The sequence below is a fragment of the Phalaenopsis equestris genome, unplaced genomic scaffold (assembly GCF_001263595.1).
Source record: "Phalaenopsis equestris unplaced genomic scaffold, ASM126359v1 Scaffold000002, whole genome shotgun sequence".
Lineage (NCBI taxonomy): Eukaryota > Viridiplantae > Streptophyta > Magnoliopsida > Asparagales > Orchidaceae > Phalaenopsis > Phalaenopsis equestris.
This window is the reverse complement of record NW_018164444.1, coordinates 76,741,936-76,756,933: the sequence shown is the minus strand read 5'-3', so window position 1 is coordinate 76,756,933 and position 14,998 is coordinate 76,741,936. Positions and strand designations below refer to the sequence as shown.

General features: G+C 29.4%; 1 protein-coding gene and 1 non-coding gene across 2 annotated transcripts in view; both read left to right on the top strand.

Moving 5' to 3' along the window:
- The window catches only part of LOC110021984, a 34,698-nt gene extending 33,413 nt beyond the window's left edge, over positions 1–1,285 (top strand). Inside the window, exons 13-14 of the mRNA XM_020720737.1 lie at positions 253–327; positions 408–1,285. Of these exons, the coding sequence (XP_020576396.1) occupies positions 253–327; positions 408–1,017 (685 nt within the window). The 3' untranslated portion in view covers positions 1,018–1,285. The remainder of the gene's footprint in view (positions 1–252; positions 328–407) is intronic.
- Positions 1,286–13,357: 12,072 nt separating this feature from the next.
- Positions 13,358–13,430, top strand: TRNAV-UAC. Its single transcript has one exon. It is a non-coding gene; the product is annotated as a tRNA-Val (tRNA).
- The last annotated feature ends 1,568 nt before the right edge of the window (positions 13,431–14,998 follow it).

Sequence of the window (14,998 nt, the reverse complement as noted above, 5' to 3'; positions counted from 1 at the left end):
TATATATATATATATACATTTCTGAATGGCCAACTGTATTTGTTATATGTTACATGGAACCTGCTATAATGCATGCTCATATATCAGGACAGTATGAAATAGCGGTAAAAAATATCATATTTTTAGCGGAATCAATTGCTGTTATTTGTAGCCACTGATATTTTATTTTGCTAAAAAGTTCAAAATTGTTTTGCTACCCACAATTATTTTCTTCTATTTGCATTTCTTAACTTCTGCCTTCTTTTCCAATAGAAGGAAAAAGAAATCAAAAGGTCGTCGTGGCGGCTCTGCAGCAGATAAAATGAAGACCGATCTTCCTGCAAATAGGTTGGCAGCCTGATATAAACCCTTAAACTTCTTGATACCGTTTCGTTCATTCTAATGTGAATTCTTCGATGTACCGGCAGCCCGGATCCTATCATCAAAACTGAATCAAATGATAAGTCTTCTAAGCGTAAAGGGAGGACACCCTCTGTTAATGTCCCTGATGATGAAACTCCTAAGAAAGCCACCAAAGGAAGAAGAAGATCTGCAAACAGACATCCAGACAATACCCAGAAAGACAACAATGAGCTAACTGAGACCACTGACAAGTCTGTCAGCGAAAAATTACCTCAAAGTACTGCTAAGGCAGATCCATCCAAATCTGCTGACAAGGTTGACAACGATAAATCCAAATCCGGGGACAAGGTTCGCTCCACTCTAAAGATTCGTCGTAAATCGGATGGAGACTCGTCCATATCCAACACCAAGTCCAAGGGTGTCGGTCCCAAGTCCCCAAAGAAATCAAAAGATGAAGACTCTCTTAAGACTAAATCTTCCACCGAAGGCCGTCAAAAATCCGGCGGGAGATCGGCAAAGGGCTCAAGCAAGAAAGTGCGGGGCGGCTCAACCCCCAGAATCAATAGAAATTTGAATGCGGAGGATGCGCCCAAGAGTGATCAGGCAAAAGTTGAAGAGGTGGAACATCGAGGCACAACTGGGAAGAAACGCAAGCGCGGACGGCTTGGCAGGTAAATCATGGTGGCCTGTCTTTCCATTTGGAGTAATGTGTGGCCTCTTTGAATTTTCAGGGGTTGAGAATCTGCTGTTTTCAGCTAATTAAGGGCTTGTTATATTTGTATGTTTCTTTTTTTTTAATCTCTTTCAGATTTAGTTTAGAAGATGCTAAGCTCTCCATATGTGATATGTTTAAATTCTAGTTTATGCTGATCCATGTTCTGTGGGAATTAGTAGTTACTATTTTGGGTTTGCCTGACCTATTTTGCAATATTATTTGTAGCCCCATCAAGATGTGAAAGATCTATAGTGATTTTGCTGTTAAATTGCTGCTGATTTTTTATTTTAGGGCATTTGCATACATACCACCAAATTCTTATGCATCTTTACCCTAAACACCTAACTCTTTTACAGTTATACCTCCCAGATTTTTTTCATATCACAAAAAAATACAACTGTTTTGATTTCTAAGAAAGTCAAGTACACCTTTTTTATGTAAAAATTAAAGTTTAGGTGTTAGCTATGTAAATACATAAGAATTAAGTGGTATGTATGTAAATTTTTTTTCTTCCATTTTCTCTCCTAGCATAGTCATGCAATGGTCTTAAATAAGGGATCTGAAATTTTTTGCCTGAAGATGGATGATTGTTCAAAACCTTGACTGGATTTTGAAATAGATTGAGCTTTTGATGGAGATGGGTGAGCAAACTGAAGAGTCAGATTTGGCTTACTTTGAATGGATTTGGTTTGTGGTTTATATGTATGATAAATGTATAATATGTTTATATGGTTTAGTGATGCTTGCAGGGATATAGTTTCTGAAGGAAAAATCAACTGGAGCTTTAATCTTGTCTTACTTGAAGCTAAAATGCTGATTCTTGCTTGAATATGTTCTTTTAAAAACAATTTTAGGTTGTTCTTATTGTTTTATTTTATATGTTTTTGATAGAGTGATTGGTTGTGTTAGAAGCCTATCCTTGAATGTCTTTATTAATGGGCATTTACATGCATAACACCCAATATCTATGTATTTACATATCCAACTCCTAAACTCTATTTTTTATATTTCACTCAAATCCTTCATTTCCCATAAGTGCTAGTTTTTAAATTTTTAGAATATATATAAATAATTTAATGTTAGATATGAATTAATTTAGTTTTAGTGAATGATGCCACTAAAATATTTTTATAAATTAGATCCTTAAATGTATTCAAATGTTTAAAATGTGCATCAATATTTTATAATACTAGAACATCATCAATATAAGTTAATATATATAGTTAAAATATGGATTGAAATATATCATTTATGATATGTGGGATCTCATATGAGGCATTTTAAGATTAAAATTGTATCACATTCCATTTGTAGGGTCTAAACGGTGATGTAAAGTCCATTTACTAAGAATATTTAGTTTGAATTTTCCACTGTCATGATTTAAAAATATCTTAGCTTTTGCTAATCTATTAAGCAAATATCTTCTATGTGCGATTGTATATCTATTCTACTTTAAAACAAGTGGTTTATAAATTATAACTAGGCGAGATTTTTCTCGTTCTTCTCGTTCTTTTTCTGCAGTATTCATTACATTAAAATAATGTTCACATCCATGGAGAATAGGAATATTGTTTTCATTGAAATTACATTCGTACGGTAAGACTACACGGTGTATTTTACGATTTCAAAAGAATATGAGATTATCTTCTACACATAGTACTTTAAAAATCCTTTAGAATAGAATTTGAATGTTTTTATTTTATGTCATGTTCATTTCATTTGAAGTGGTCTCTTTGGGACCAATTATAAATTGGAGGTAGCTCATTTATTCTATACCATACATTCAATTCCCATTTCATCAATTTTAGTGATTGAGATAATTTTTGTTTAAGAATGGTGTTTCTAGAATAATATGCTTGAGAAATTGGTAAGCAAAGAACTTTTTTTGTAGATAACATCATTTGTTATTATGTATTTTATTTGGCTTTTATTTTCTATTGCAAAGATTAATTTTTTAATGGTTATTTTCAAAATATTTAAAGGGTATAATTCCCTCGTGTCTGCATTTCATACTGACACCACAATCTACTAAAGTCGTAAGATTTTTAATTATGAATTCCTAGTCTTTAATTAGTTTAATGGAAATTTACAATTTATGTATTATAGCTTTTTATAGTCATTGTAAAGGGATATTATTTTTTAGATCCTATTCTTCTTGTATCTCTCTATTATTTTCAACTTCTAAAGTGAGGTAATTCTCAATTTTTAGATTTATTAGCCTATTATAAGTATCATTTTGATTAGCTTTAATTAAGGTGATTTCTCTTTTAAATTGATTAATTTCAACTTTCAAATATGTTATGGTACTTTTTGATTCGTATCTCCTACTGATAAGATCAAAAACTTCTTTCATGAAATATGATGTTGATTCTTTTAATTCAAAATCATCATTTTTCTTATTATTTTTATGATCATTAACTTGAGCTAGAACTTAGATTATTTGATTTTTCTAATCATTTGTTAGGACATTTTTATAATATTTTTGTAAGTCTTTTTGTTCACTGCTAGTACAATAATTTTCATTTTGTGATTTTGAAGATAAATCAAAAGATATTATTTCTTTTTTATGTTTGTTTTAACCATTTATATATTTTTAATTTGTTTAATTTTTTCTTCTTTATGAATTTAATTGCATGATGTCCTATTTTTCTATGTTTATTAAATTTTATTCGAGAAATTCTTTTCTTAATTTCTTAGAAAAATAATCTTTAGAATGAGATGAATTATCTTCTCTCTATATATTTTTTCTTCTTGAATTCTTTATCAATAATCTTTAGAATGAAAAATAATCTTTAGAACTGAGTTTATGTATCAATCCAATGAGAAACGGGTGAACTCAAAAATTTACATAATAAACTCAATATTGAGAGGGTTAGAAAAACCTCATTGATGTTATTCACTGAAGTTACAAGAGAATCTCTGAGTTTTCACCCACTTTGAATACCGGCAATTATAAGCACAAAATTTTTCTCCCTTAGGAGAACTCTCACACACACTCACACTTTTTTAGGATCCCTTCAGCTAAGCATGTCGAATGTGGTGAGCATTCTCTTCAAAATCTTGTATTCTATCCCTCAATACTAAGTTTTAGAATACTTTATAATGACCAAATCTCTCCAAATGGTTTTACTGGTACATGACACAACGCCTTGGCCCTAAAAAATGGCTCCTAGGTGTTATAGCTGGTTCTAGGCACATAGGCGCCCATGACTGGTGCTTGGTGACTGGTTTATCCTTGTTTAGCTCGATTTGAGTCTATCTCATCTCCTTCACATGTACATTGTGTATAAAACGACGAATAACATGAAAATTATTAAAATACATAAATAAAAATATCATAAAAATAACTTGCATATTTGATATACATCAATGATTCAGCTCGATTTCTGAATATATTTTTAAACCAATTTGATTGCAACTATTAATTATATTTTGATATATTAATATTTCATACATAATGATTCCAGTTAAAATCTATGAGGACTCTTTTTCCTTTTCAATAAAAAGGTTATGGAGTCCTTTAATAAGTATTTTTTTTTCAATGCGATTAACCATCATAGAGCTGTATTGCACACTTATAAACACATCTTTGCACCATCTCAAATGTGTTAGTAGTGGATATCTTATATTTCCTAATAATGATTTTGTTTTTTCACCATTATTACGAACATTTCCTATAAAATATTCTAAAATTGTAATTATGTGAGTAAACTACTTCCATAATAGGAATGTTAACATCTTATAACTTTGTTTTTCTTAACAAATTTTATTTTTATTCATCAGTGAGATAATTATCTCACAATCTTTTACTAATAACCTTAAACTCACATGTATTTATTTTGGCTAAAAGAACCTAAATTTCATTTTAATAATGTTGTTGTGGTATATATAATTATTTTATAGAGAGTCTCTTGAGTTTGAGTCTTTATTTATCTATCTATATTCTAATCATAAACTTAAGTGACCTCATAAACATGTTGATATTGCACATTATTTTCTTCAAATAAGACACATTGAGGAGTTGACATTATATCATAATATTTATCTAAGGGACTCTTTTGATATTTTATTTTACTTATTTCTAAAAAAATTAATTCTAAATCATTAAATTGATCATGGAGATTATTGATTTTTTAGTAAGATAATGCATCAATTGATTCTTTTTCTAAAGTCCTTTCTTCAAATTCAAAGTTAATTTCTTATATTGTAGCAAAATTATTATTATTTCATGAAAATATTGCATATTAGTTCTAAATTAATGTTAAATTTAGGATGTAGTTAAATAGCTTGATCTTCTCTATCAATATATAATGATTGACTTATTGAACCTTTAGTTTGATATTTTTTGGAACTTTTTCAAATATTTTTTTCTGTTTTATTTTCTATCTAAGATAAATGCCTAAGCATAATTTATAAAGTAGTATTTGTATTATTCAATTATTTTATGATATTTTTGAATTAATTTATGGCTGTTGTTTTGGTACTAATTTTACCGAAGGCTGAAATTTCTATATTTTTTAATTTATTATTAATATTATTTTTTATGATTGGGGGATAAATAGATTCTGGGTCCGTTTGGAACAGCTTGTGCGCTTTTGGATAAGCTGTTTTTCCCGAAACGCGGCCCACGGGCCGGCTGCAAGGGTCGACCCGCGGCCCACGTTTAGTGTAAAAATTCAAACGCAATTTCATATAAGCTGACAAAACGCGCGAACCAAATGGTTCGGCGGCGTTTTGAAAATGCCACTCGCACTTATAAGCTGCCCCAAACAGACCCTCTATCATTCATCCTTTTTCATTTTGTCATTTTCTTTTAATCATGATAAGATTTAACTTATCAAAAAAAATATAAGATGTACCTTATCAAAAAAATATAGTGGTACATTATTAAGTATATTTTTTGAAAAATCATATTACAAATGAAATGATAGATGTACATTGTCATTAATATTTGCTAAATCTTCAAAAAAATATTTCAGTGATTATTTTTTTCTCTTTGATTTGGTAACTTTAATGTACCACTATAAATTAGGAATATTTTGGTTTTTGAAAATTCTTAATAAGAATTTTTCTACTTTTACTTTTTAGTTCGTAATTCATTTAAATCTAAAATTTATTTCAGAGTGAGTCTTATTCTCACTGTATGTAATATTTGATTATTAATGAATTGAACATTATTAACTACTTACATTGGTGGTTGTTCTTCTATTTTAAGAACTCGATCATTCATTCATTATAGTAGTTGATGATATTGATATTCCAGGAAGAGCAATTGATTCCCTAAGATTAAACCTGACTTCAACATCTCCATTTGTTGTTTGAATTATTTGATCCATATCTTGGTTAATAGTAGGTTTTGGGGGGGGGGGGGGGGACAATTATAATTATTGTACATTATTTAGGGAATGGAGCTTCATTAATCTAATTATTTTATTCATAGTAATATTCAATGCTAACAATTTTGTTTAAATAATTGCTATTTTTTGTTTGGATGAGCATTTTTCTTTATTCTAGGGCATGAGGTATTCATTACCTTAAAATATATTCTATAAATTAAAGATATGATTTCTGATTCCTATAATGTAATCATAACTATTTAATTTCAATTGAAGGTTAATTGCTTCAAATAGATTGACATCAGTTAAAGATATATTACAACTAGGGAAAGTATTAAAATAGATTGATCCATGAAGCAAACTATTTTTAATCACTCCCATAAGAGATTCTTCCCATTTTAGGCATCTGACATCTCTTAAATAAGCGACTATTGAGATATTTAATCCTTTAAAATTAAGGGTTTTAAAAGCGATTTGAATTAATCATACATGAACAAATTTACATTCTTGTAAATAATTTTGGGATCATCTGGATTCATTAAATGAATCACCTTTTTATTCTAATCTATTGAGAAAAATTGTTCAACTATTTTAATTACACTTTTACCTTTGAAATCAAAGTTACCGATTTTATAAATAAAAAAAATTTCATCGTTTAAAATTGTCCACTTATTATGATCCTCTTCATTAAGAGGTTATCCAATTGTTGATGCATTCTTAGTATAGAACCTTCTCATTGAGAGTGTTCTATATAAAACATAATTAAAATTACTACTACAATGACAAGAAGATGCCATGCATTAAGGAATAAGAGACTCTTATCGATAAATTTGCATGTTAATTTAAGCAAACATAGTTTATTGTTGTACTGTAAAATAAGTAATAACTATGGTAGTAAGTGACATTGTTATCTCAGATAAATGATGTTTATTTCACCCTCCTTTAGGCCAGTAGGTCTATGTCATTGGTTTTTTTTTTCTATATACTGATTATCATCGATTTGTATAGAATATTAAACATTTTCCATTACATCTTAGTCTAACACCTCAATGATCATAATTAAAGGGCTTGTTCTCAATCAATGTGAGGATTCAAAAACTTTTTTTTTTTTTTTTTTTTAATTCTGAAGGTTTTTGCTCATCCTAGAATATAATAAACAAAAAAAAGACAAGTTTATTTAGTCATAATATCCAGTTAAAGATTTCTAAGATCCGTAAAGAATTTAACTTGACTTTTGTATTATGACCTCCTTAAGGCTATTGTAAGAGCCACTAGCCACTCCTAATGTGCCTAACTATTCGAGTACAACCTCCTTAAGGCTCATGTTGCCAGATGGGCCAACCAACAGGCCACGACACGCAACACTATATATAAGAGTTCATTTTAACACACACAATGATGATTTTTAAGTGCTCGCAGAAAGAATAAAACCACACTCTAAGACTCCAAATAAAATTATAGAAACTAAAAATGGGCGCTTACATGATAATATATAATGGTGGGTGGTCACTACAACTGAATTATGCTATTATTTAATGGGTGGTCTCCACAAACACCATCTTTTTTGGGTTGCTGTTAGGTGTCTTTAAAACCATATCTTTTAGATTCTGTGCTAAGCCTTCATTGATCTAATCTTTTGAGTCTGTCATCGACTCGTCGACTTGTTGGGTTCTATCTGTCCCTACTTAGAACACAAGGGTTTGGAAAATCTTCTAAACGTATTGATCATTATTAGCGATTATCAGTTGTTTAATCTTATCTTTTAGTTCGTGGGGATATTTTCTTTTAAGATCTTCAAATATTTCTGAAAAGAAGTTTTCACTAAATTTGTGGAGTATAGCTTCTCATAATATTTCACAATAATATTTATTAATTTTAATGTTTTTTATTTATTTGAAACCACCATTTTAGTAAGAATTGACTCTGTAAACATGTCTGATTAAACATTCGTTTCTTTAACATAATTTTCCAACTCCAGATCTGTGGAATTTGGCAATACGTAAATAAATAGGTGTGGCATCAACCTTGAATTATTGTTGGGTTCAATTTAACCCAAGCAACATGCTTGCCTTTTATGCTGTTAGAAAAAAATTCTAATTCTGCAAGAAAACAATTCCATAAGTGGTTGAACCATGTAAGAAAATCTCTTGATAAAATGTATATATTTACAATGAAAATTCAAGAGGGTTTCCTCTTGGTATTTGCTAAGACAAATGCTTTCATCTTTATATTTACATAATTAAAAAAAAATATTGAATTTATGTACTATAAATTGGACTATAAAATTATAGTCCTATCTTGATAGGGATTTAACTCCTGGTCTATATGATGTATGATATTATTTATACCACATTTGCAATACATAATTATTTCACAAAATTTATCGTTCATTGATTACGAGTGAGGTAAGATTATGAGACCAAGTAATATTCTTATTTGAACTAGTTTAAACTTTGGAGTTTAGAGTATGAGTATTCAATGAAATGCTGGGAAAAAAAATTATCTCTTGTATACTATATAAGAATCCTTACAATCATAAACTACTTTTTTTTCCTATATAAAACGGATTTTTATTGAATGCTATGTCATCACAAAATTACTATCAATCAAGTTCATTATCCCGTAACTAATCATGTTTATGAGTAATCAAATATAATATTTATTATTTATGAGTCATTATTAAATTTTAATCAGGAATGAATCTAAATGATTTTTTAATAAGAAGTTCTTCAAAGTTAAATTCAAAATCATTTGAGCCCTGATTTTAGTAAACTTGTAGTCAAACTGATTGTCTCAACAAGATAAACTTAATATTCCCAAAATTATTTTAATTGGGGTCCAATTAAGTCCAGATCCTCTCATTAAGTACATTTGAAAGATTTAGATTGTTAATTAAATGGTTGAAAGAACTCCAAATTTGACAAATTTATAACTAAATGGAACGTCTCAATGAGAGGAATCCAATAAATCAAATAATGCTAAATTTTTAGGTCATTTAGGTAGTCAAATTATTAAAAATCTATCATTGATAACAAAGATTATCATGGACCGTCTGATTAGGTGGTTAAGGAAGTTATGTATCGAAAGACCAAAATGCCCTTCCCCAAAGAGCTATAAATAAACCCTCCCCCTATCTTGACGTAAGAAAGAAGGAAAAAAGAGAAATTCCAAAACTTGTCATGGAGACAAGACCCGACGAGTAACTACTGTTCTCTATAGCCACTGACCACCATTGACTACTATCAAACACCATTAGTCGTCACCGCTTACCGCTATCGACCACCGAGCATCGGTGACCCCTGGTTGTAATTTTTGTAATCCAAATATGACTAGTGTGTCCAAAACATGTATTTTCTTATGATGTATAAAGACTAAGTGTAATTTTTGGTATAAGATTGTAATCCCGTTCTTCTTGTTATGGAAGAATGACACATAATATGTTTGTGATCAATATAGAGGTATTCTTCTTCTTTGTACCATCTATTGCTGATTGATACTGACAAACCAAAGTGCTATGATGAGGTCACTTGAGTTGATGACTCAAATGAGTGAGAGTCTTTCGTGGATGTAATCATTAATGTCAAATTAGACATGAAAATTGGTAGAATTACTATATGACTAAAATGCACTGCACAATAAATGAATCTATATTTTGAAAGAAGAATAAGATGGTAGTAACTGCTATAAGGCAAGACTTATGAGAAATTTTAACAAAAGAAAAGAATTGACTACATAGATATTTTCTTCTGTAGTAAAGATTACAACTATTAGAATTGTGTTGAGCTTAGTAGCAGTGGAAGAACTACATTTGTAGTAGGTGGATATAAAGACAATGTTCTTACATGAAGACTTAAAAGAAGAGCACTACATGGTGCAACCTCAAAGATATGACGTTTTAGAAAAAAAAAAAAAAAAAACATTATCTGCAAATTGAATAAGAGTCTTTATAGTTTGAAGTAGGCTCCTAGACAGTGATGCATAAGATTTGATAAATTTATGTTGACAATGGGTACACGAAGTGCCAACTAGTTCACTGTTGTTTCATTAAACATTTTGATAATTGATTTATTGTACTTCTTTTGTATGTGAATGACATGCCAATTGTAGAAGCTTATATGGATAAGAGCATGGTCATAAATGAGAAATTTTCAAGAGAGTTTAAAATAAAAGATTTAGGTCTAACCAAGAAAATATTTGAAAGAAAAGCAACAGACATAAGAGTGTAAATACATTAACTTTATCTTGTAACATGACTATGAAAAAATTAGTATGCACGCCTTAGATAGTCACTTTACGCTATTTAAAAAATAATCAACTGTGTATGAATAAGAGCAAGCACAGATGAAAATAGCCCTATATATTTCAGTTGTTTGAAGTTTTGTGTATGCGACGATATGTACAAGACTAGATATTACACATGCAGTGGAAGTTATCAACATGTACGTGAGAAATTTGGAAAAATATCATTGGGAGGTGGTGAAGTTGATTTCCATATACTTGAGGGGAAAAATAAACATAGCACTTTACTTTGGAAGTACATGGATTGATTTATAGGGTTATATAGATTCAAATTTTGCGCGGGATGTTGATGGTAGAAGAAATAAAACATATTATATCTTCACTTCGGGGAGCATATTAGTGAGTTGAGTTTAAAGGTTATGGAATGTTATTGCTCTATCAACTACAGAAGTTGAGTATATTGTTATCACTGAGAATAACTAGAAAATTATTTGGCTACATAGCTTTTTGGTTGAATTGGGCAAGGAGCAAGGAAATAAAAAACTTCATAGTAATAGTATAAGTGTTATTCATCTAGCAAGAAGAAGAGTGCTCTTAAGTTGCAAAAGGTGTAGAGAGGCTTGAGTGTTGTTTAATTTGTACAATTCTTCTCATTTTTAATAGTGAATTTCTTTGTGTGGTGTGGCTCCGTAGTATTTTCCCGTTCTTAGGTTTATCCACATTAAATCTTTGTGTTATTTGTATTTTTTAGTTTTGTACGCTTTTGTTAAGTATTTTGCTTCAAATTTCTCAAATTGGTATCCACAAAATCTCTCTCAATAATTGTTTTTTTGGCCACCATCATTGCTTGCACAAGGCCACTTTGTCGAATTGTGTAACTACCATTGTGACACCACCACCCAACTATCGTTGCTACTTGGACCACAACTACCCAACCTCCTTTGGATCACTACCGTCCCTCCGCCACCACCTCTAACAGTGATAAGACCAATATGATCAAGTATGAAATTTTCAAACATCTAAAATTAGGCTGAAGATTTTTCCTTAGCAGTTGTGTATTTTTGAACAAAATAAGTAACATCACCTAAAAATTGTGGGTTGGTTTTTTATCAAGCATGAATATCGCTGCACTTTTAACAAGAAATCCTCTAAATTCAAATTTAAGTCATCTGGTTCCCAATTTCAACATGCTTATAATCAAAATGATAGTTTCAACAAAATGAACCTAATGATACAAAAATTGGTTCAATCTGGGTCCAATCTTGAAGCACATTTGGAGGCTCTTGGTTGTCAATTGAATTTTCAAATAAACTCCAAATTAGACATATTTATATATAGTCAAATCGTCAGCGACACTTGCTTATAATCTCTGTAGTCTAAATACAATCATTATTTCTAACACCTATATTTACGTTGTGATGTATAAAACAAAGCATATTTTTTGTGTAAGATTGTAATATTGTTCTTCCTGTTGCAGGAGAAGAGCATATGTACTTAAAAACATATAGTGAATTGTCTTGATTGGGCTAAGCCCCGTGATTTTTTCTCTTTTTTGGGTTTTTTAACATAAAAAAAAAATTGGTGTCATTTCTCTCTATTTTTTATCTTTGCTGGATATATACAACGCTAAGACATTAAAACACTACCCCAACAGTGTGAATTTTTCGACACGTAACAATTACGATTTGAGAATTTAACATTAAAAAATAATATTTTCATTTTCACACATTCCTACGCCGATGATTAGACCAATTAGGGTTGTGCATTCAATAAATTCAGTTGGATTAGTTAATTGATTACAAAACCAATTTTTTAAAATGGCTTAGTTTATGAATTTGTTAAACTAAGATGAATTTGATTTATAATTATAAAACCATTTCTTGTATATTGATAAATTTTGAGTTTATGAGATAATATGTTAGCATTAGAAAAGTTTTTTTTTGGGCATTTACATACATACCACCCAATTCTTATGTATTTACATATATACCATCTACTTTATTTTTTATGTTTACACCAACCAAATCTTTTTTATCACACAAAAATATGACTTTTTTATAAGTTCTAAAAATTTGCAGTACACCTTTCGAGGCAGAACTATCGTAAATATGTGAAAATTAAAATTTTAGCTCTTGGATATGCAAATATATAAGAATTAAGTGGTATGCATGCAAATCATCCTAAAGGTTTTATAGCGAACTATCGGCCTAGGGGCCTGCACTGTTCCAGGCATAATGATCGCTAGTTACTAGTAAATACTTATTCCGATTATTTGTTCGCGAACAACTCGTATTCGACTTATTAAGAAGCTCGTTTTCGGCTTGTTCTCTATGTTAACAAGCCGAACAAGAACAACAGAAACAAATATTTGTTTGTTCGTGAGTGTTTGTCATGTCGACATATATATTTGATGAGTAGTATTTTTTTAAAAAAATTTAATTGACTACAAGGCTTAAAAGATTTACAATCAATTAAAAGTATTAATTAAGAAAATAAAATAAAAATTCTTAAATTAGATTCAAATGATGTTTTAAATATTGTCCCAATTCTTAACATCTTATGACTACGTTATTAGAGTTGTCAAAACGACTTTTTATTTGTGAACGGCTTGTGTTCGGCTTGCTAAGCAAACTAGCTGAACAAGCTCGTTTACACCCTTATTAACAATGAGAGTATATTTCGTCCATATAAATTTATTAATATAAAAATTGTTATAAATAGAACAGTTGCTGTGGTGTAGTGGTTATCACGTTAGTCTTACACACTAAAGGTCCCCAGTTCGATCCTGGGCAGCAACAGATAATTTTAACTCTTTTTTCTGTTTTTATGATGAAAATGCAATTATGTATTTACATTTCAAACACCTAAATTTCAAAATTTTTCATGTGTGCCATCTTGTTTATGGATGAAAGCAAACATTTTATTTTTAAGTTAAAAATCACAATTAAATTAAAATTTTTAATGTAATATAAATGATTTGAATGGTATAAACGTAAATAATAATGGGTAGTATTTATGCAAATGACTTTTTTGAAAAATATAAAATAAAATTGGGGCAATGACTAATTTTTATATTTATAATATTAATTATAGTTTGTAAATGAATCGATAATTGGACAGATTTTATACTTTGTTAATTTGGTTGGATTTATTAAATTTTTGAGTTTGTTTTTTAGTTTATAATAAGAGTTATTTGTATATGGATTAATTGTTCTATTTTAGGTTTTAGGTCATTTGAGGAATTAAATGTTGAACCCAAATGTGTTCTTCGGGAATCAAACCCAAGGAATTGAGCATGTATGACAAATGGGAAAATATTTTCATTCAAAATACGCACGCAACTTTGCGTGTGTGCTCCAATAAACCCGCAATACACTCATAAGAACTTATGAATAACATCGAAATAGAACCGACAAATGTTATTGGGGCTATATTTTATTTAAATTAATACCCAATAACCTACCAATAACCCCTCAATAATGTTATATTTTTATTTATGACTCACATTTATTTTAATAACTTATGAGATTTATTTTTGATAACTTAAGTTATTAATTTTCATAACTCATAACTTATGTCATAAATTATGACAACTTATGATATTTATTTTGATAACTTAAGTTATTTATTTTCTTAACTCATAACTTATGTCATAATTTATGATAACTTGTGATATTTATTTTTGTAACTCTATAACCCCTAAAATAAATAAATATTACTAACTTATGTCATTGATTTTATTAATAAAAATCAATTAATTTATTAAATTATCATAAATCCTATTGGTTAGTAACCCCCTTGATGGATGGTGGATAAATAGAGCATGAATTTGAGAATGGGTCCTCTCTCTACCCAACACACCTCGTACATTTCTCTCCATCAGAAAGTACAGAAAGTTTTAAGGGATTAGAGAGAGAAACTCCATCTCTTCAAGATCAAATTTGTTCATCATGAATACAGGTATGCGTCGCTTTATTTTTACATATGTAAAAATCATGAATTTAAAAGATCTTGGCTATTATGTACTTTTCTTTTGTAATTTGTGTATAAAGTTGAAACATGAATTTTCTAACATGTGGTATCAGAGCCTTGATTACTAAATTTATGATTTTTCATATAATTTTATTTGTGTTAATTGTAATAAATTTCCGCTGTGAATTAGTTTTTTAATTAGATCAATAAAACTAAAGTAAATTGATATGATTGAAATTATTATTTATTTAATATCTATGTAATGTTTAATTTGTTAGTCACCAAAGTGACCAAATTAATAAGTTTAATAGATATTAAATTAAATAAATTCAATTAATCAAGAGTATGTGATGCTTGTTATGAAATAATTAAATATTTTATTAAAAAAAAAATT